The 23,555-nt window shown below is 43.9% G+C and overlaps 1 protein-coding gene across 10 annotated transcripts in view; it reads right to left on the bottom strand.

Annotated features, from left to right (window-relative positions):
• LOC134340291 (RNA-binding motif, single-stranded-interacting protein 2-like) overlaps nucleotides 1–23,555 on the bottom strand; it is a 260,578-nt gene that overhangs the window by 144,124 nt on the left and 92,899 nt on the right. For 6 of the 10 annotated variants that reach the window (XM_063037346.1, XM_063037345.1, XM_063037349.1 and 3 more), the window contains exon 2: nucleotides 637–803. In XM_063037346.1, coding sequence (XP_062893416.1) covers nucleotides 637–803 — 167 coding nt within the window. The remainder of the gene's footprint in view (nucleotides 1–636; nucleotides 804–23,555) is intronic. The other 4 variants (XM_063037347.1, XM_063037344.1, XM_063037351.1 and 1 more) reach the window with 1 other exon arrangement.

The following is a 23,555-nucleotide window of genomic DNA, read 5'->3' on the forward strand; positions in this document are numbered from 1 at the left end:
TTTCTTCACAGTCTGATATAATTTATGTTCAGTGTGTTGTCAGTACCGACATGCCTGTGCAGCTGCTTCAAGTTTTCCACTGTATCTGTACCACACCGTACTTGTGCACATGACAATAAACTCAACTTGACTCGAACCAACCATGTTCTGACTCAGGTCAGAACCCAAGCCTCTGCCATTTTGCACATCACAGATACAAAACAGGCCTTTGGCTCTATGTCTGCACCAGTTGTTTCATCTGACACAGCTTAGCACGTCTTTTGACATTAATGCTATATAAAGCATGTAAAATGCTACTGTTGTACAAAAAAGCCTTCTAAAATATGCAGCAACAATCATCAGCTCAATAGCATTCTGAAACTACCCTCTCAATGTAGAGTCCAGTCTTTAAACACCCTTAGCATTGTGACAGCTTTTCTCATTCTTCATTGGAAACTCAACTGCTTTATAGAGAGTGCACTCCACCACAAAAACCATGAGACAGGCAAGTGGCAGGGGAAAGCTTTAACTTGAGTTCTCATGGGGGGTGGAATACATTCTCTCTCATCGCTGATTCAACAAGGTTCGCCTGCAATCCTCAACAATGATCATCCTTCCCTCGATGCACGATGGTTCAAAGCAGTCAGGGGTACTTACGGTTGGCAGAGCATGACAAGGTCCTGGTCAGTCGTGCCAGGGTGGAGCCCGCGGATGTACAGGTTGGTTTTACTCAGCTGCTCCCCTGCGACGCTGCTGCTGTTACTGCTACTATTGGTGTTCGGACTTGGTGGAGTCATTTGCTGGGCTGTTGGGGCATAGGGCTGCTGGCGAAACAAATACAATTATTTTACCCAGTGTGTGTAAGGGAAATCATCCTTCATATTTCTTGATCATACATAGAAGGAAGCCATTTGGCCCATCGAGTCGATGCCAGCTGTCAGAGCAATCCCATCACGTGCCTTCCACCCCACTGATTTCTAATCAGCTCCTCCAGATTCGACTCCTCGCCCACACACCTTTACAGTGGTCAATTACCCCACCTACCTTGTACATTGTTGGCATGTGGGAGCATACGGAGGAAGCCCACGCAGTCACACGGAGAACGCACAGAGGCTGGGATCGATCCCGGGTCACTGGAGCTGTGCAGAAAGGGCACTAACTGCTGCGCCATTTGCTGCCCTGACACGAATCCCGCCAACTGTCCCACTCCCTCCCTCCCAAATCTGCACTACTACACCCCCCAACTCTCCCAAAGCCTTAAAGTTCTGTCCTTGAAAACTGCCAGTTCCCTAACCAGAGAGGAGGCTTAAGTCAACAGACTGTGGCAGGGACCCTAGTGCAAGCTAAAGCTGTGCCCCAAGTCCACAACCTTGTAATCATCAAAGTAGAGTCAAAGTTTAGACGCTGTTATCTTAAACCAACAGATTGTCACAATTCACTTAAATCTGAGGTCAGAGCATCTGTCTTATGACTACTTCTGAACTCGACCCAAATGTGGAAACACCACTGTGTCTAAAGCATGTTATCAGGTCTGTTAAACTTGTTATTGAATGCCTAGTTAATGTGTATATATATTTCTTATTGTAATTTAGTTATTATTATGTATTGCAATGCACTGCTGCTGCAAAACAACAAATTTCACGGAATATGCCAGTGATATTAAACCTGATTCTGATTCACAGCTGATCTGGTAAAGCAGAGATGTCCTTGGATGAACGCCAACACTCCCAGACCAATGGCAGGGGTCCATCTCTTCTCGGTGAGAAGTTGGAGCAGGATTCAGACAATCAGCACCTTGAGCCCGCTCTGCCATTCAGTGGGATCGTGGCTTGATCCAACACTCTTGTCGCAGAGAAGCACTGCTGAGGAGGGTCAGACTTTAGTCAAGCTGTGGACGGGAGTTGACTTTAAGTGGCGGGGGGGCGGTGTAGGGCATGAGGAGGGGTGTGGGATGTAGGGGCTGTGAATGCTTAGGAGCATGGGTAGTCGTGCATGCAGAGGTGGGGTGCTTCGCATGTAGAGATTGAGCTGTGGGGGTTTTGGGAGGTAGTGAAGGAGTGAGTGGCAGTGAGGGAGGGGGAGTGGGTGAGGATTTGTGGGGTAGAGCTATTGGATGGGGGGATCAGAGGGATTCTTGCAAAGCTGTTCAACCAGCTGCTTTACCATGTATCGTAAAGCTGATACACAACAGCAATAACATTAGAAAAGTCTTGCTTGCATCCCTAAATATCTCCCGCTCAAAAAAAATCTGTTTCGCCTGGCCCTTGTTCATGGGTTACTGAGAACAGCTTCTCTGTCGAGGTGTTCCAAACCTGTCATAATCTCAGCCTGAGGTTGATCCAAAGTTAACCTTCGAATCAACAACCTTTCTTCCTGGAACCGTTCTGGTAAATCTCTTCCACACTCTTTCACCCTTGCTGAAGTGCAACAACCAGAACTGAACACAGTCCTCAATGGCTGTGACTTATGAAGGGTCAGCTTAACTCCCATTCCTCTGATTATGAAACAAAATTGTCTGTATTTTAGAATGTTGACTGAATGATAATTACAAGATTGCGAAGGAGGGGACAGAGGCACAGAGGAAGGAAATTTCAGCTGAAAACATAGCTGTCAAAGATGAACAGGTTCAGATGATAATGTTCTGTCTGCTATTTTAAAAGTGCTGATAATAACATGGTTGAGATAAAGTCCAAAATTCAAAGTACATTTAATGTCAAAGTACATGTAATAACAATGTCAAAGGTTCATTTTCTTACAGGGATATTCAATAAATCCATAATAGAATAATAATCATAATTGAATCAATGAAAGACTGCACCAACTTGGGCATTCAACCAGTGTGCAAAAGACAACAAACCCCGCAAGTACAAAAAGAAATAATCATAATAAATAAATAAATAAACAATAAATATCTAGAACATGAGATGAAGAATCCATAAATGTGAGTCCATAGGTTGTGGGAACATTTCAATGATGGGGCACATGAAGTTGAGTGGAATGCCATACAGTGGCAACTCCCGCAACAATTCCCAGCGTCCAGAGTCGGATGACTGACAAAGTGCCACTCGTTTCCACCACACAATGTGGCACTACCGTGTTGGAAGCACCAGCTCTGAATCAGATTCAGTAATGGGTCACAGTACACAAGTGTACAGGCACAAGGCTCGGAGAGGGCAAACCACTGTGGACATCCTGACATGCACAATGGAGTATTGACAAGGGTGTCCTTTGCAGCCTCGGGACATGGTAGGGTATGGCGGCTGGATCAGCAGCCTGCGCTGTGTGGTAATCCGAATGTAGGATGATGGCGGTACAGCTGGAGGCCAGGAAATCACATGATGGGGTCTCACCTCAGGTTGGGACAGCACTCTCACTGGAACTACACTGCACCACAAGACACCACTGGAGTGACACTGCACCATGAGATACCACTGAAGAAAGTTGGTGCCTTCATTACTGTACCTTTGCAGTCCCCACACATACACATGCCTAAGAGTGGAAGAATTCATCTTCAGCAGCTGCCCACATCCACACCACAACCAACAACATAGGAAAGGTCTTAGGAACTTCACAAATTTTGGCAACAGGTCAAACAGAGGGCCACAAATGCTGAGGGACATCTCACAGAAAGAGGAAGGAGACAGCTCTGGGGGTTAGTTCTCAAGTGAAGGCACAACCGCTAAGGGTGTCATGATTACTCACAGAAATGAATAAGATAAACATCTGTGGTCTTGCAAGACTTAGCTATGGTCTCTATCCCACAAAAGAAAATGTGCCCACTCCATCTCCCCCCACCCCACCTCCTTTATTTGGTTCCATGCTCCACCGTCCTCTGCTATCAGATCCCACTATCTGCAGCCCTTTGTCACCTCCTGGACTCTGTTACTATTTTCACTCTCCCCTCCTCCATCTGCCAATTGTCCCTCCTCACCTGGTTCCACCCTGTCAACCCCATTCTCCTCCCTTCTCCCCATAACCTCTGCTAATCAAGACCTTACAAATCTCCACTTTAAATTTTCCCCATGACTTGGCCTCCACAGCTGTCGGTGGCAATGAATTCCACAGATTTACTACCCTTTGATTAAAGGGATGCCCTTCTATTCTGAGGCTGGGCTTTCTGGTCTGAGACTCCTCCACTATTGGAAATGTCCTCTCCACATCCACTCTATCTAGGCCAATATTCAGTAGGTTTCAATGAGATCACCCTTCATTCTTCTAAACTCACAGACCCACTGCCATCAAATGCTCCTCATATATTAATCCTTTCATTCCTGGGATCATTCTTGTGAACCTCCTCTGGACCCTCTCCAATGTCAAGCACATCCTTTCTTAGATAAGGGGCCCAAAACTGCTCACAATACTCCAAGTGCGGTCCGACCAATATCTTATAAAGCCTCAGCATTATATCTTTGCTTTCATATTCTAGTCCTCTCATAATGAATGCTAACATTGCATTTGCTTTCCTCACCACCAACTCAACTTGCAAGTTAACCTTTAGAGAATCCTACACGAGGACTCCCAAGTCCCTTGCACCTCTGATTTCTGAATTTTCTTCTCATTTAGAAAATAGTCCACACCTTTATTCCTTCTACCAAAGTGCATGAGCATACACTCCCTTACACTATATTCCATCTGCCACTTCTTTGCCCATTCTCTTAATCTGTCCAAGTCCTTCTTCAGACTCCCTGCTTCCTCAACACTACCTGCTCTTCCACATATCTTCGTATCATCTGCAAACTTGGCCACAAAGCCATCAATTCCATCATCCAGATACAAAGCCATCAATTCCATCATCCAGATAATTGACATATAATGTGAAAAGAAGTGCCAAAACTTGCGGAACACCACTGGTCATTGGTAGCCAACCAGAAAATCCCCCTTTATTCCCACTTTTTGCCTCCTGCCAGTCAGCCAATCTACTGTCCTTGCTAGTATCTTTCCTGTAATACCATGGGCTCTTATCTTGTTTAGCAGCTTCAAGAGCGGCACCTTGTCAAAGGCATTCTGAAAATCCAAATAAACAAGCCCCGATGAAAGGTCTCAACCCCAAACATCGATAGGGTGAATGCATGCAGGCTTCTTCCCCTCAGGCTGGGTGAAATGAGAACTCAAGGACATAGGTTCAGGATGAAAGGTGAAATATGTAAGGGGAACCTGAAGGTGAACGTCTTCACTCAGAAGCTGAGTGTTGAACAAGCTGCTAGTGGAAGTGGTAGACACTTGTAACATCTACAGTAAGAGAATTTGGATAGGTACATGGATTGGAAGGGTATGGAGAGCTATGGTCTGGCTATGCATAGATGGGACTAGACAGAAGACCAGGCCGGCATGGATTAGATAGGTCAAAGGACCTATTACTGTGCTGCAATACTCTATGCCTCTGTGACTGTCCATTACCCCCGGCATATGCTGCCTGATTCCGTTAGCACTTTGTTTCTTGCTCCATGTTCCAGCATCTCCCATCTCGTGTCTCCAATGGAAATTGTGATTTAACCTCCCACATTATCTCTTCTGAAAGCAATTGATATAAACTTTGGATGCTAAGAGTAGGAAGCCCCATTGGTCATTAGTGGTAAGCTGAAGTCAATGGAAAGCACTCTCACTTACACTGAACATAGAACATAGAACAGTAAAGCACAATATAGGCCCTATGGCCCACAATGTTGTGCTGACCTACTTTACGATCAATCTATCCCTTCCCTCTCACTTAGCTCTCCACTTTCTTCCATGTGCCTATCTAAGAGTCTCTTAAATGTCCCTAATGTATCTGCCTCTACCACCATCCCTGGCAGTGCATTCCATGCACCTACCATTCTGTGCACAAAATGCGCCTCTTATATCTCCCCTTCATGAGTGACAGGCTTTGACTCGACCAACTCCAGAGACCTGAAGAATCTACACCGACTCCTCAGTGCACAACACTATGGCCCAGCATTTGGAGAAGCTCGGAGAAACGACAGAAGGTGTTGTTGACAGTGCCCACCCACCAGTACATAGTTCACTGATGCCCCCTTTGGCTTGTGCCAGGACTACTTGCTCAAAAATAGAGCACTTTGGTCAGAAGGTGGACCAAAGAGTTGGATTCCAGAGGTGAGGGGAGATTGACTATCCCTGACATCAAAGCAGCATTTGACTGAGTGCAGCATCAAGGAGCCCTGGGAAACCTGAAGTCAGTGAGCATCAAGAGAAAAACACACCAGTGAGTGGAGTTACATCTCACACAAAGGAAAGCAGCTGTGGCTGTCAGAGATTAATCAACTCAGCCAAAGGCATCCCTGCAGCACGTCCTATGAGCCTATCATCCTCCCCTGCTCCACCAATCACTCGCTTCCATCATAAGGCCCAAACATGGGGAAGCTTGCTAATGACCATAAGACAGAGAAGCAGAATAAGGCCATTCGGCCTATAAAGTCTGCTCTGCCATTCAATCATAGCTGATTTATTTCCCGTTTCAACCCCATTCTCCTGCATTTGGCCCAGCAACCCTTGATGCCCTTGCTAATTAAGTACCTATCAATCTCTGCATTAAATATACCCAATAACTTGGTCTCCACACCCGTCTGTGGCAATGAATTCCACAGATTCACCATCCTCCGGCTAAAGACATTCCCCATTATCTCTGTTCTAAAGGGACACCCTTCTGTTCTGAGGCGGTGTCCTCTGGTCCCGGACTCCCCTGTTATGGAAACATCCTCTGCATGTCCAATCTATATTCAATATTCGCTAGGGTTCAATGAGATCCCCCCTCATGCTTCTAAACTCCAGCAAGTACAGGCCCAGAGCCGTCAAAATGCTCCCCAAACGTTGAGTTAACCCTTTCATTCCCGGGATTCTTCTCGTAAATCTGCTCAATATCTAAGAATATGGGCACAAAACTGCTCATAACACCCGCAACATTGTGAGAGTCCAGGACCAGAGGGCACAGCCTCACAAGACTCCAAATGACTGAACGTTGTTACCTTCCATTCTCAGCTGCAATGTTACCACTTTCTCAGTTCAGGCAGAATGACCCAACCATTCAGGCACAGCCTGAGAAGTGATCAGTAACATCCGCATCACATAAATGTTACACAGTGACCATCACCAGCAAAAGAGAGTTCAAACCATCCACCCCTGACATTCAATAGCATCACTGAGGCCCCCAGTATCAACATCCTTGGGGCGGGGTGGGGTGGCATGGGGCCACAATTTATCAGAAACACAGCCATATCAACCTCATAAATGCTGGTTTAGGCACTGGGGATCCTACAGTGAGTGGCTCACCTCCTAGCTCCCCAAAGCCTGTCCACCATCTCCGAGGCACAGGTCAGGAGTGTGATGGAACTCTCTCCACTTATCTCCAACAGCAGTGAGGAAGCTCCACTCCATCCAGGACAAAGCAGCCCCCTTTAAGTTCTACTCAATTCACCACCCTAAACACTCGCTCCCCCTATTACCAGCGCACAGTCTGTGAACAGCACTGCAGTTACTTACTCAGGCTACTCGACAGACCTACAGCCTCCACCACCAAGAAGGGTTTCAGGTGTAGGGGAACACCACCACCAGCAGGTTCCCCTCACAAAGAAGACATAGCAGTGTCCATATTAGGAGTTTGAGGAGACTTAGTATGTCACCAAAGACTCTAGCAAATTTCTACCGATGTACCGTGTAAGTACTCTGACAGGTTGCATCACAGCCTGGTATGGAGGCTCCACTGCACAGGATCGAAAGGGGTTGCAGTGCATTACAGATTCAATCAGCTCCATCACAGGAACTACCCTTCCCACCATCGAGGACATCTTCAAAAGGTGATGCCTCATGAAGGCAGCATCTATCATGAAGGACCCTCACTATCCAGGATATGTCCTCTCTCCATACTACCATCAGGGAGGAGGTACAGCAGCCTGAAGGCCCCCACTGAATGTTTTAGGAACAACTTCTTTCCCTCCACCATCAGATTTCTGAATGGTCCATGAACCCATGAACACTACCTCAAAATTTCACTTTTGTGCTATTTCTTTTTATTTTATGTCACTGCTGATAACCTGATTCTGATTCTCCAAGTCATGCACTATCCTAACTTGGAAATGATCACTGTTCCTTCACTGTCACCTGGTCTACATCCTGGAACACGCTCCCCAACAGCACTGTGGGAGCACCTTCACCAGAAGGTAGCTCACCCCCCACGTTCTCAAGAATAGCTAAGGATGGGCAATAAATACTGGTCTTGCCAGTGGTGCCCAGATCCACAAATGAATATTTTAAATGTTCAGCCAAGGCCTGGTTTGCTCTTTCAAGTAGATCCAAACAATTTTTTGGTGCTAATTTTAAGGGCAAAGAATAGTATAAACTGAGTCTTACCCCAGTGTTGGTGACCACCATAAAAATACTTTTACTAAAAGCAATATTGAGCTTGTTACTGCTAATGAGTGCTTCTGGTAATACTCTGCATCACAGAGATTCAAACTCTCAGTTACATTTTAGGGAGACACAAGAGATTCTGCAGATGTTGGAAATCCAGACCAACATGCACAAAATGCTGGAGGAACTCAGCAGGTCAGGCAGCATCTATGGAAAAGAAGTCGACGTTTCAGGTCGAGGTCCTTCATCAGGACTAGAATGAAAGTGGGGAGATTGCCAGTATAAAAAGGTTGGGGGTGGAGGTTGGTGAAGTGGAAGAAGAGCTGGCAGGTGATAGTGGATCCAAGTTGGGGGGGCGGGATAGATGTAAGAACCTGGGAGGTGTTAGACAGAAGTAACAAAGGACTGGAGAAGATGGAATCTGAGAGGAGAAGACAATGGAACATATTTCCCTCCATGGATGCTGCCTGACATGCTGAGTTCCTGCAGCATTTTGGGTGAGTTGCCCAAGATACTTTTTATTCCCTTATTTAACACTGTGGTGAAGTGACTCTGAAAGGTGTCCATTTCAACTGCTGCATTCGCATGTGGAATTGAATCATTTCTACTTCCTGACATAGCGCATTCAGTGGCTGCTTCCCGAATCAGAAGTATAATTTATCATAAATATCAGAGAAAACGTGTACAAACTGAAATACAGCGTGCCTGCAAACAGCTGCTGGTGTTTATTGGAGGTAGCTGACACCATGCTGTGTGAAAGTTATCATTTATATACACGTGTATTAGATATTTATTTGCATTTTAAAAATGCTGCATTATTAATGAGCCTGATTTTTATACTGTCCACTGTTGACCTGACTCAAGCAAAACATCCAATAATGTGCTACATAATTTATTTAACACACTATGATATTGTTCTCCCTGTAATCATCTCATTATAGATTTACAATCCTCCTAATATATTTTCCCTGACTTTCTGCTCTTGATTTCTCTGCTTCTCCTGCTCCCTTATTTTCTTTCTTGGTCTTTCTCTCCTGCTTTCTCCATATTCACTTCTTCCACCCTCCCTTTCCCTCTCTTGCCCTGCCAGTCCCCCTAACTCTGGTAGTTACAGATACTAAGGAATCAGGTTGAATACTTTGAACCCAGAGAGTTGGTAAACTTTAGTCCAGCAAGGTTATTAAGGGTTGAAACAATGAGGGTTAGCAAGTGGCAGGTGAGATTCGTAGGGCTGAATGGGCTCTCACTGACCCAGGAAATGTCAGCCAATGCACACCCTCCACCATTGGAGGTTGCTCCGTCTATTTTCCCCTTGCTGCAGGGAGAAAGGCAGCTTCCTGTGACATACAGCAAAGCAGGAAATGTCAGAGATATCAGGCGCCAGTAATCAGACTCTTGAACGGACCTTTTGTATGCTAAAAGATGAACTCTTGATCTCCGAATCTAACTCACCTTGGCCCTCGCACTTTATTTGTCTGCCTACACTACACTTCATCTGTAACAGCTTATTCAGCATTCTGATTTCTTATTGTACTACCTCGATGTAATGTATAGAATGATTTACAGTGCAAGCAGAAGCTTTGCGCTGTATCTCGGCACTTGTGCCAAGAAGAACCCGATTATCAATTCCAATATATGAAACAAGAGACTGCAGATGCTAGAATCTGGAGAAAAAGACAACCTGTAGGAGGAACTCGGCATCTATTGGAGGAAAGGAATTGTCCATGTCAAAATCTAATACAGTGCTTTGACCCAAAATGTGGACAATTGCTTTCCTCCCACAGATGCTGCTTGACCCATGGAGTTCCACCGCTAGATTTCACCGATAATTATTACTTACACTCTCCATCCCCCTTTATCCTTTTCTAAAACCAGAGTTCCTTATATTTCCATACGACATAGAAAGAAGCCATTTGGCCTATTTAGTCAATCCCATCAGACCTGCTCCTCTTATTTCCCTGAAATATATCTCCTCTTACAAACTCTGGGTTTGCCTGCAGCTCACATAAACACTTCGGGCAATTAATGCACTAATTGCCATGTCTTTGGCATGTGAGAGGAAACTGGAATACCCAGAGGAATCTCGCACAGTCACAGTAAGAAAGTGCAAACTCTGCATGGACAGCGCCTGAAGTCAGGATTGAACCCAAGTCTCGGGCGTGGCGAGGCAGTGGCTCTACTCACTGCTATGCTGTGCCACCCAAGAGGTGTCTGAAATGCTGATGACATCACATCACAGCCACTCCCCTGGCAGTAATTTGTGACATCACACTGAAAGTAACTCTTCCACCCAAACACAGCCTGAAGCTGCAGAACCCTGAGACTCATTTTGCAAAGTGCTTGATAATCCAGGGCTGTTTACTGTGCAGCTCAGACTGGCTAGATCTCCCAGTAACCCACTTAAAAATTCAGCCTCATCAACAGCCCGAGACTTATGAAGTAGAAGTTCATTGCTGTCACCCAACATCAACTGCCTGGGCTAAAAAAAACTTTGTCCCCTTTGCTCTGCCTGGGAGGTGGGTGTACCTTACCTGCCTACACCACCAACATGCAGCCCACTCTCTGAAGAGCGGCCACCATTTGAATTCAGAAAGGGTGGCAGCCAGTGCACACACAGCAAGATCCTGGGCAAAGCAGTGAATCATCTGGCCTGAACTTCTCAATGATAAACATTGCTCCGGGCACTGGAGAAAGCTACCCGTCTACTTGTAGGACACAGGGATCAGTTCTCTGCCAATTCATACTCTATGAGTATGTTTGGCAAATTTGCCCAATAGATTTTGCATGAGGCTGCTAGTCCCAGACCACAGTTGGATATTCCCTACGGAGAAATCGGCATTTTCCCTTTTGTAAGCAAAGACTGGACTAAATCATGAGGTTTCAATTCAAGGTACATTTAAATTTAAGCACATGATACAAGAAAATTTGCCATTATTGACATAGGACAGAAAATTGGCTGACTGGTAGAAGGCAAAGAGTGGGGAAAAGGGGGCCTTTGTTGATTGGCTGTTAGTGACTAGAGGTGTTCCGCAGGGGTCAGTGTTGGAGGAAGACAAATGCAATGTTAACATTAATTTCCAGAAGACTAGAATATAAAAGTAAGGATGTAATGCTTAAGTTTTATAAGACATTGGTCAGAACACACGAGTATTGTGAACAGTTTTGGGCCCCATACCTAAAAAGGGATGTGCTGTCATTGGAGGTCAAAGGAAGTTAACGAGAATGAAACGGTTAATGTATCAATGTATTTGAGGGCTCTAAACAGAGTTTAGAAGAATGGCAGGGGGGTAGTTTCATTGAAACCTACTGAATATTAAAATATTAAAAAACTTAGATAGAGTGGATATGGAGAGATTGTATCCTATAGTGGGTGAGTCCTGGACCAGAGGGCACAGCCTCAGAATAGAAGATGTCTCTTTAGATCAGAGACAAGGAGGAATTTCTTAAGCCAGAGGGTGGGGAATCTGTGGAATTCATTGCCATAGATGGTTGTGGAGACCAAGTTAAAGAGGAGTTTGGTAAGAGGTTTCGGGGAAGGCAGGAAAATGGGATTAAGAGAGAAAATAAATCAACCATGATTGAATGGCAGAGCAGCCTCGATGGGCTGAAAGGCCTTATTCTATCCCTATGTCTTATGGTCTTACTGTCATACAGCATGGAAACAGGCCCTTTATCCCAGTGAGCCTGCAAAACTAATCAAACACCCACTTATACTAATCCAATGTTAACCACAACAACCCTCCCCCAACCAGACCCCACCCCTCAACCACAAACCAGGGGCAACTTACAGCAGCCATTTAATCCACCAAACTGCAAGTCATCGGGATGTGAGAGGAAACCCACATGGTCATAGGGAGAACATGCAGACTCCACACAGATAGCATCGAAGGTCAGGTCTCTGGAGCTGTGTCTAATAAATCATTGATTCCCCTACTCAGTTAGGCCCGTGGACTGGTACCCCCTATTTTTAAAATTCTCATCCTTGTTTCCTTAATAAAAATGGACAGTGTTCAGAAACACTCAGCAAGTCAGGCCTCTGTGGAGATGGTTACAGAATTGACATTTCGAGTTGAGGGCCATTTGTCAGAGTTGGGAAAGAATTCACTAAAGTTGCAGCGAGGGTGAGGGAGGGGCTCAAATAGATCAGGGGAATATCTTTTATTGGATGAGGTCAGGGTTGTCAGGGGGTTACATTGCTGATGAATGGTTACAGGCTGGATCTGGATGGAGACGCAAGAAGACTGCAGATGCTGGAATCTTGAACAGCCAGTACTATGCTGGAAAAACTCAGTGGCTCAAGCAGTATCTGTGGGGAGGAAGGAGATGATGGCAGGGTTTCAACCCAGAACATTGACAATTCCTTTCCTCCCTCAGATACTGCTCGACACGATGAATTCCTGCAGCAGATTGTGTATCGGGTCTGGCTGGTATCTGGTTGTTTTCTATCAATCAGACAACTTCATCAACAATTTAGCCCCATAGTAATCCTGGCCTCATCCTTTAAACCAGGGGTCCACAGGCCCCTCAGTTAAGGTAGAGGTCCATGGCATAAAAAAGGTTTAAGCGATACTACCCTTCTCCTATCCATCCCTTTCCAACCCTCTCTTCAACTTTAAAACTAATTTGTTTTATTTTTTTCTCTTTGTTCCAATGAGATGTCTTCAACCCAAGACATGAACTCTTTTTCTCTCTCCACAGATGCTACCTCACCTGCTGAGTGTTTCCAGAAATTCCTGTTTTTGAACACAATTTCCAGTGTCTGCGGTATCTTCTGTCACCTTCATCGAATACATCCTCTTGTGGCTCTGTGCCAGACAACCAACAATGTGAAGTGCCTCTGGAATGCTTCACGTCAAAGGTACTATTTTAAAATGCAAATGGTTGTTATCCATAAACATTTTCAAAGGAAGCAAATGCTTCCAGCGACGAAGTGCCTCCGTATTGTTAGCGCCAGCTTTTGGATAAGATGTTTGTCCACAAGCCATCTGCCCTCTGAACTGTGATCTAAACCAATGGAGATACAGTGCCCATAAAAAGTATCCACCCCCTTTGGAAGTTTTCATGTTTTATTGTTTTACAACATTGAATCACAGTGGATTTTATTTGACTTTTTTGACACTGATCAACAGAAAAAGACTCTTTTGTGTTGAAGTGATCTAAATTAATTACAACTATAAAGTGTAAAATAATTGATTGCATAAGTATTCACCCCCTTTAATATGACACACCAAGTCATCACAGGTGCAGCTAATTGGTTTTAGAAGTCACATAATTGATTAAATGGAGATCACTGTGTACAGTCAAGGTGTTTCAATTGATGTAGTAAAAATACACCTGTATCTGGAAGGGCCAATTGCTGGAGAGTCAGTATCCTGGCAAAAACTACACCATGGAGACAAAAGAACACTCCAAGCAACTCTGCAAAAAGGATTTTGAAAAGCACAAGTCAGCAGATGGATACAAGAAAATTTCCAAGTCACCCAATATCCTTAGAATACAGTTAAGTCAATCATTTAGAAATGGAAAGAATATGGCACAGCTGTAAATCTGTCTAGAGCAGGCCATCCAAGAAGGGAACTAGTGAGGGAGGCCACCAAGAGACCTATGACAACTTTGGAGGAGTTACAATCTTCAGTGGCTGAGATGGGAGAGACTGTGTATACAACAACTGTTGCCTGGGTGTTTCACGAGTCGCAGCTTTATGGGAGAGTGGCAAAGAGAAAGCCACTGTTGAAAAAAACTCATGTGAAATCTTGGCTAGAGTTTGCCAGGAGGCATATGGGAGACTCTGAAGTCAGCCAGAAGTTTCTATGATCTGTTGAAACCAAAATTGAGCATAAACCTAACACTGCACATCATCAAAACACACCATCCCTACCATGAAGCATGGTGGTGGCTGCATCATATTGTGGGGATGCTTCACTGCAGCAGGCACTGGAAGGCTTGTGAAGGCAGAGGGTAAAATGAATGCAGCAAAATACAGGGAAATCCTGGAGAAAAACCTGATATAATCTGCAAGAGAACTGCAACTTGGGAGAAGATGTGTTTTCCAGCAAGACAATGATCCCAAACATAAAGCCAAAGCTACATAGGAATGGCTTAAAAACAACAAAGTTAATGTCCTGGAGTGGCCAAGTCAGAGTCCAGACCTCAATCCGATTGAGAATTTGTGGCTGGACTTGAAAAGGACTGTTCACTCACAATCCCCATGCAATTTCACAGAGCTTGAGCAGTTTTGTAAAGAAGAATGGGGAAAAATTACAGTGTCCAGATATGCAAAGCTGATAGAGACCTATCCACATAGACTGAAGGCTATAATTGCTGCCAAAGGTGCATTTACTAAATACTGACTTGAAGGGGGTGAGTAATTAGGAAATAAATTATTTTGTGTTTAATAATTGTAATAAATTTAGACCAATTTGTAGAAATTTGTTTTCACTGACACAGAAGTGAGAATGTTGTGGTTCTGTGGAATGCTCTGTCTCAGAAGGCAGTGGAGGCCAATTCTCTGGATTCTTTCAAAAAAGAGTTGGATAGAGCTCTAAAAGATAGCGGAGTGAAGGGATATGAGGAGAAGGCAGGAAAAGGGTACTGATTGCGGATGATCAGCCATGATCACAGTGAACGGTGGTGCTGGCTCGAAGGGCTGAACAGCCTACTCCTGCACCTATTGTCTATTAAAATGTCTTTTCTGTTGATCAGTGTCAAAAAAGCCAAATTAAATGCACTGTGATTCAATGTTGTAAAACGATAAAACGTGAAAACTTCCAAAGGGGTGAATACTTTTTATAGGCACTGTATGTTGGCCCACACTGGCTTCTTATAATAGCTACTGCAGTTAAACAGTCTACTGGTTATGAAAGGTTCACGTATCTCACCTGACTGTGTACGTCATGACTTTATACACCTCTATAAGATTCACCATTCATTCCCCTGCACTCCGGTGTACAGAGTGCCAGTCTGCTCAACCTTTCTCCATAACTCAGTCCCGGCAACATCCTCATAAACACAAGAGATTCTGCAGATGATGGAAATCCAGAGCAACACACACAAGATGCTGGAGGAACTCAGCAGGTCAGGCAGCATCTATGGAAAGGAATAACTAATCTCTTGATGAAGAGTCTTGGCCTGAAAGGAAAACTCTCTGTTCATTTCCATAGATGCTGCCTGACCTGCTGGGTTCCTCCAGCAATTTGTGTGTGCAACATCCTCATAAATTACCTCAGTTAACCTGATCAACGATTCTAGTTAGCCCTCCCAAGCCCCTCTATCTCTTAACTCAGTCACTGTGCTGCACTGTAAACTCTTTAAGCTACTTTTTATAATGCTGTTTACATTGTAAATGCATGCTGATATTTATGTACTTATGCACATTTTATTCCATATCTGTACTTCTAACTTTATTTTTATGATTCTTAATCATTGTTGAATGTTGCATATCATGCCAGCAAATTCCTAATACTGTATATGTAAATGTATATAGTGAATAAAGTTATTTCTGAAGTTGATCTTAAATTTTCTCTGCACTCTTTCCATCTTAATGGCACCCTTCCCTAGAATTTTCCCTAAGTTATGACCAGAACTGAGCACAACATTCCAAACACAGCTTCACCAATGTCTTGTATAACTGTAACATAACATCCCGGCCTCTATACAAAAATGTCCTGATGAAGGCCAGCTCTTAGGTGAATGGATGCAGTCTTTTTCCCAGGGTTGTGGAGTCAAGAACTAGAGGGTGTAGGAAAGGGTGAGAGGAGAGATTTATTTGAAACCTGAGGGGCAATCTTTTCACTCAGAAAATGAACAGTATCTAGAACAAGCTGCCAGAAGAAGTAGTTGAGGTAGACACATTAACAACATTTTAAAGACACTTGGACAGGATCATGAATAGGAAAGGTTTAGAGCCGGGGTTCCCAACCTGGGATCCATGGACCCTCGGTTAATGGTAGGGTCCATGGCATTAAAGTTTGGGAACCCCTGCTTTTGAAAGATTTGGGGAAAATACAGGCAATTGGGATTAGCTGTAATGGGAATCTTAGTCAGTATTGACAATTTGGGTCGAAGGGCTGTTGTGTATGAGTCCATGGCTCTACTGACATCAATCTTGGCCTCTTGCAGGTTACTGATTGAAAGCACGGGCTGCAATTATGGGAGCCTTCTGAAGAGAAGGAAACTGCAGTACAAATAACTTCTGGAAAAAACAGACAATAAGTAAGCCTTTATAAACTCAGTGTAAACACTTGGGGAATGGCCAACTGCTTATCAGTAGATATGGGCTGAGGTTAAAGAGCAGATTTGTCCAACACTGTCATGCAAAAGGGCAAAATGTCACTGTAAACTTTAATGAGCACTTGCCTTACATGCTTTCTCTGTTCACACTTTTCAATCTTCCAACCACAAAAGGCCACATTACAGAGCCTCTGTGAATGATGATTAAAGGCAAATATTCCTGCTTCTGTACTAAGGATCCAGGTCTTTAAATAAGATGCTCCTGACTGCAGAAAACTTTTTTATTAAGTCTGTGATAGTAGTGTCTGGTCTTTAAAGAGCCTTCTCTTTCATCCTTGCCCAGTCACACAGATTATAGCACTGAAGAACAAATCCCACCTCTGTTCGCATCTCAAACGGGCCATGTTCTATCCCTGCCGCCATTATTTGTCAACGTGCGTCTATGTCAAAGTAAATACTGACTTTACCAAGTGATGAGTGATGTAGCTGACCATCCCTGAACCACATGTTGACTGATTTCTGTCACTATGATGACTGTTGGGAACTCTTTGCCACATTCTGGTGTCCGGCTTCCCAACTACATAATCTCTTTGATTACCTCTTTCATGCCTTTGCCCCTCAGTTCTCAGTACTTTCTCTGGTCATAACATATTTAGCTCAGCAGATAGCTGGGTATAAGTATTCACAGGTTCAAGTTCCACTTGCTGAAAATCTAGCCTGCTGAAACGCTGAGGCGGTGTGGGACTGCTGACTTTCGTCTGGGGCATTAGACCAAATCAGCACAGTAGTGCAGAGGGTAGAACTGCTGCCTCAAAGCTCCATAGATCCGGTTCAATCCTGAGCCACGGCTCTTTCCGTGTGGTGTTTGCATGTTCTCCTAGTCACCGCATGGATTTCCCCTGTGTGCTCCAAAGATGCATGTGGGTTGGTGAGTTAATTAGTCGCTGTGAATTGCCCCTTGTGTGTCGCTGAGTGGTAAAACCTGGTGGTAAGTGGAGAAAAAGGTTACGGGGAGAAGGCAGGAGCGTGCTGTTGAAAGAGGGAAAATTCAGCCATGATGGAATGGTGGAACAGACTATAATATAATAAATATAAGAGATTCTGCAGATGTTGGAAATCCAGAGCAACACACACAAAATGCTGGAGGGAACTCAGCAGGTCAGCCAGCATCTATGGAGAGGAATAAAAAGTCGACGTTTTGGGCCAAGATCATCAGGACCCTTCATCATCTATAATGTAATAAAACTGTCCTTGCCTGCTCCGCCAGCTTGATGATTACATAAAACTACTTGAAAGAAAGGGTAGCTGATATTTATCCCTCAATAACGTATAAATATTTGGTCATTTATCAGATCATGGGATCTTGCCCAGCACAATATGACAGTTGTGCTTCCTACAATGAACACGCTTCCAAAAGGTGTATAGGCTGCAAATTCACTTTGCAAAGTCCTGAGGTCTCAAAAAGGCACTACAAACGCAAAGAAAACATTGCAACAGCATTCCAGATGGTAAGGCCTGAGACCTGCCTGTTCTGATCAGTAGTGGGTTCAAAACTAGCTGTGTGTGTAAGTAAAAGAGCTGGGTAGCTGGAGCAAACTGAGTTCTGATCCTCTGGCACACCCGCTTGGGTCACCAATCACCAATCCCCTTCAAGTGTTTCTCAGACCAACCCATGGAAACTGACTGGGTGGATGATGGGCAAGTTGCAAGACAGCCGCCACTTTGCCCTGTTGTTAGAGAGACCACTGGTGCAGTGGGTAGCAGAACTGTCTTTCCTACATTGGCACCAACCAATCATTGCCCAGTTGAACTAACATCACTTCTGTGAAAAAGTGAGAATCATCTTTGCTGCCTCTCTTCTGTCTATTTTAATGATACACCCCAACCCGGCCCCCCTCCTCCACATTCTGGTTCATGTCAGTAACTTTTAGCAGAACTGAATGGATTTCAGTCCATTCCCTCCCTGGCTCCGGCCCCATCCAGAAGAGTGTTTAATGTAGCGATGGCCCATTTCAATGAAGCCACTCTTAAAGGGGATGAAAGTGTTATTATAAGATAAAGGAGCAGAATTAGGCCATTTGGCCCATTCAGTCTGCTTGCTTCGCCATTTCATCATGGCTGATCCATTTTCCCTCTCAGCCTAAATCTCCTGCCTTCTCCCTGTATCCCTTCATGCCCTGACTAATCAAGGATCATTATGCAATGGACATTACACCCAGGCGAGATATGCTGCCACCAGACTGTGTGTGTGTGTGTGTGTGTGTGTGAGATGCCAATGTGTTTATCTTGGTGAGGACAGGATTTGAATAATAGCTAAATATGCCACAGAAAAAAAAAGTGGCCACTCTAACAACGCGCTTACTGCTTTAAGCAAGAACTAGTGCCTTCATGAGAGGCAGACAGCAAGGACAGGATATTTCAAGTGGTCAGCAAACCTTTGCCAAAAACACGACCAAGTTACTTGAGTTACACAGTAATAGCTGCACCCTTACTCTGCTGGTGACTTGTGCATGTACATATACAATGTCAATTCTGCAGGCATATCTACACACTGTTGTAACACAGCCAAGTTAGTCTAGCAATTGGAGCATTCAGTTCACGTTTGTGACTGCCAAGTTTGGCTGCTGGGCCTCCCTGACACTCAAATGTGCCAATCTCAGCTGTAATGAATTCTGTTAGAAGGTTTGCCGACTGTCATTTACTTCAAGGAATAACCACTCCAGTATCCTCCAGCTATGAATGGGCCTTAGATGAAGCTTGAACTGTGACCAATATAGAATGGTACAATGTAAGGCAAGATATTTAGCCCATCATACCTGTCACAGCAATTCAAATCAATTATTTCCAACTCTTGTTAATCTTTCCTCAGAGCTCTGCAATTCTTTATTCTCTCTTTTCAAGGAACTTGAGGGATAGATACAGAAAATAGCTGGGGGTTGTTAGCAGACAGAGGAGAGAGCCAGGGACAGGGGCAGCCTGAATTACTCTGTACATGATGGGCCACATGACCTCATTCTTTGAATAAGCTTGGTCTACCTCTTCACTTCAGAATACCAGATAGCAAACAGCTGGATTTCTGACGAGACTACAGATGGCCTTCATTTATTAATCAGAGAGGCAAGCCTCTGGCTCAAGTTAGAGCTAGATATTCATCCACTGAGATATTCTGGAAATAAGGCCTTACTGCTCTGCATTGACATGGCAGCCCACCATTTACTAGAATGATAGGCATAAAGTTATCAAACATGGAATCAGGCCCTTCAGCCCATGTTGATCATGGTGCCCACCAAAGCTAATCCAATTTGCCTGCCTTTGGCCTGTATACCTCTAAACCCATGTGTCCATGCATTTAATCAGAATCAGGTTTACTGTCACCGGCATATGTCTTGAAATTTGGTGTCTGTTACATATAACAGAGAAAAAAACATGAATTACAGTAAGTACATATATTAAATAGTTAAATTAAATAAGTAGTGCAAAAAAAAGTAGTGAGGTAGTGCAATGTCCATTTAAAAAATGCATGGCAGAGGGAAAAAAGCTGTCCCTGAATCACTGAGTGTGTGCCTTCAGGCTTCTGAACTTCCATCCTGATGGTAGCAATGACCTGGGAGATGGGGGTCCTTGATGGACACCACCTTTTTGAGGCATCGCTCCCTGAAGATGTCCTGGACACAATGGAGTCTAGTACTGAGCTGACGGTGAGTTTAGTTCTCTACAGCTATTTCATTACAGTGCAGTAGCACATCCTCTCCCCCCCGCCATACCAATACTCTCCACTGTACATCTGTAGAAATTTGCACATCTTTGGAAACATGCCAAGTCTCCTCAAACTCTAATTAAGTATAGGTACTGTCATGCCTTCTTTGTAGCTGCATTGATTTGTTGGTACCAGGTTAGGTCCTTAATGGTGGGGAGGGTTCTGTGTGTGATGGAGCTCACTCTGAGTCTACAACCCTCTGATGCCTCATTAATCCTACACATCAGAGCCTCTGTACCAGGCTGTGATACAACCAGTCAAAATGCTTTTCACTGTACATCAACAGAAATTGAGTGACACTGTGATGGTACTGGGCTTGTTGACAATGAAGTTCTACATTCAAATGAAGACCTTAAACTCTATTGGATATAAATAGCCATGAGTACTCTCACTAAAGGGAGATTATACTGTAACTACCCAATCTTCAAAAGACTAGTTCACTTCTCTGTTTATTCTCCATGGTGAGCTTAGCTGCCAATACCCACTCTCCTCTCCTTGGCAGGTCCCCTCTCCCCGCGAAGGAGAAGATACTTCCAGCTAACAAAGTAGTTTAAACACAGTTCATTGATTTTCAGTGATGCACATTTAAATACAAACAACATTCTTAAAACACATTTAAAATTCACAGAGGATTCCTGTCTTATACAACATTTTCAAATTACAAACTATTTCTAAAACACAAAGCATAAAGCATTTCTCAAACACAAAGCACAAAGGATTTCCAAAATACAGGTGCAATTCCTGATAAAATAAAAAGACCTACCAAAGATGCAGACGAACAAGTTGTCTGTCACAGAAACCAAAGCCAGAGGAATGGATTCTAGCTCGCCCCCTGTTTCTTTCATGCTTTTTGATGTTCTTTACCCCATTCCTAATAAACCTGAACAGCTCTCTGCATTTATACCTCTTCCAGCCACTTCAGCTTCACTCACATATGATATTTCCTCAGACACCCCTTTAATATATCACTTCAATAATAAGCATACTATTTTGGATACTGTCAGGAAGGGCAACCTACAGGGGCAAGCTGCAGCAACCAGGTCTCGGTCACTGAGTCTGTCCCTGTGGCTCAGAAGGGAAGTGGGGATAAAGAGGAGTGCAATAATGACAGGGGATTCCATAATTAAAGGAGCAGAAAGCAGATTCTGTGAACATGAAAGAGACACGCAGATGGTTACGTTGCCAGAGTCAGGGTTGTCTCAGATCAGGTCCACGGCATTCTAAGTGGGGAGGGTGAACAGTCGGAAGGCATGGTATATATTGGTACCAATGACATAGACAGGAAAAGGGAGGAGGTCCTGAAGAGAGAATTTAGGGAGTTAGGCAGAAAGCTGAAAAGCAGAACCTCCAGGGCAGCAATCTCTGGATTGCTGCCTGTGCCCCACCCCAGTGAGGGTAAGAATAAGATGATTTGGCAGGTGAATGCATGGCTGAAGAACTGCTGCAGAGGGCAAGGTTTCAGATTTTACTAAATCTTTGGGATCTCTTCTGGGGAAAGTATAACCTGTACAAGAAGGACGGGTTACAGCTGAACCTGATGGGCACCAACACCCTTGTGGGCAGGTTTGCTAGAGCTGTTGTGGAGGGCTTAAACTAATTTGGCAGGGGGATGGGGGGAACTGGAGTGATAGGGCCGAGGATGGGCCAGTTGGTGCACAGGTAGATGATGATAATAATAAAAAATACTTTATTGATATTCTTTCGTTACAAAGCCATATTTTAAAATACAATTAGCAGTGTGCAAACTTAACAATAAAGTACAGAATAATAATATACATCATAATAATTTACCACTGCGCAATAATTTGCAATAATTAATTACAAAAGAATAAAGCAGAGATTATTGTACTATGATGTGTGTTCTCCTATTGCACAGAGATGAACTGTTGTATATGCTTATTGCATTTGGTAGGAAAGATTTTCTGTACCCATCCTTGTGACAGTGGAGCTGAATGAGTCTGTTTGAAAAGGGTGCTCCACTGCTTATTCAGCAGGTCATGGAGGGGATGTGCCAGATTGTCCATAATGGATAACAGGTTGTTTAGTAACCGCCTCTCCACCACTAACTCAAGAGTCTGGGTTGTAGCCAAGGACGGATCCAGCTTTTTTTAAGAAGTTTATTTAGTGTGTAGAGATGCAGTGTGTAGTGACACTGTGCGGAAGGACAGGCAGATGATAGGGCAACATTGCAGTCAGTGTGAGGAGTTAAAGTGTAACGGGGGTCAAAATCGAAAAGAGAGATGAATACAGAACTGAAGGTGCTATATGTATTCAGAATAAGGTAGATAATCTTGTGGCATAGTCAGAGATTGTAGGTATGATGTTGTGGGCACCTCTGAGTTGTGGCTGAAAGAAGATTATAGTTGGAAACTCAACATCCAAGGATACATATTGAATCAAAAGGTCAGGCAGGTAGGCAGATGGTTGGTGTGGCTCTGTTGGTAAAAAAAAATGAAATCAAATCCTTGGAAGGAGGTATCATAGGATTGGAAGATGCAGAATCCTTGTGGGTAGAGTTAAGAAACTGCAAGAGTAAAAAGATGTTGATGGGAGTTATGTAGAGGCCTCTGAGCAGTAGCCAGGATGTGGACTACAAATTACAATGGAAAATAGAAAAGGTACGTCAAAAGGACAATGTTACGATAGTCATAGCCGAATTCAATCAACAGGTAGTTTGGGAAAATCAGGTTGATGCTGAATCTTTGTGGAAATTTGTAGAATGCCTATGAGATGGCTTTTTTAGAATAATTTGTGGTTGAGCCCACTAGGGGAATGGTAATTCTTGTTTGGGTGTTGTGTACTGAACCAGATTTGATTAAGGCACTTAAGGTAAAGGAATCCTTAGGAAGTAGTGATCATAATATAATCGAATTCACCCTGCAATTTGACAGGGAGAAGCTAAAATTGAATGTATCAGTATTACAGTGCAGTAAAGGGAATTATAGAGGAATGAGAGAGGAGCTGGCCAAAGTTGATTGGAAGGGGACACTAGCAGGGATGATGGCAGAACAGCAAAGGCTGGTGTTTCTGGGGGCAGTTGGGAAAGTGCAGGAAAGATACATCCCAAAGATGAAGAAGTATTCGAATGGGAAGATGAGGCAACTGCGGCTGAGAAGGAAAGGCAAAGGCAGCACAAAAAGTTAAAGAGAGGGCATATAATAGAGCAAAAAGTAGTGAGAAGTTAATGGATTAGGAAGCTTTTACAAACCAACAGAAGGCAACTAAAAAGCCATAAAAAGAGGAAAGATGA

The sequence above is a fragment of the Mobula hypostoma genome, chromosome X1 (assembly GCF_963921235.1).
Source record: "Mobula hypostoma chromosome X1, sMobHyp1.1, whole genome shotgun sequence".
NCBI classification, from domain to species: domain Eukaryota; kingdom Metazoa; phylum Chordata; class Chondrichthyes; order Myliobatiformes; family Myliobatidae; genus Mobula; species Mobula hypostoma.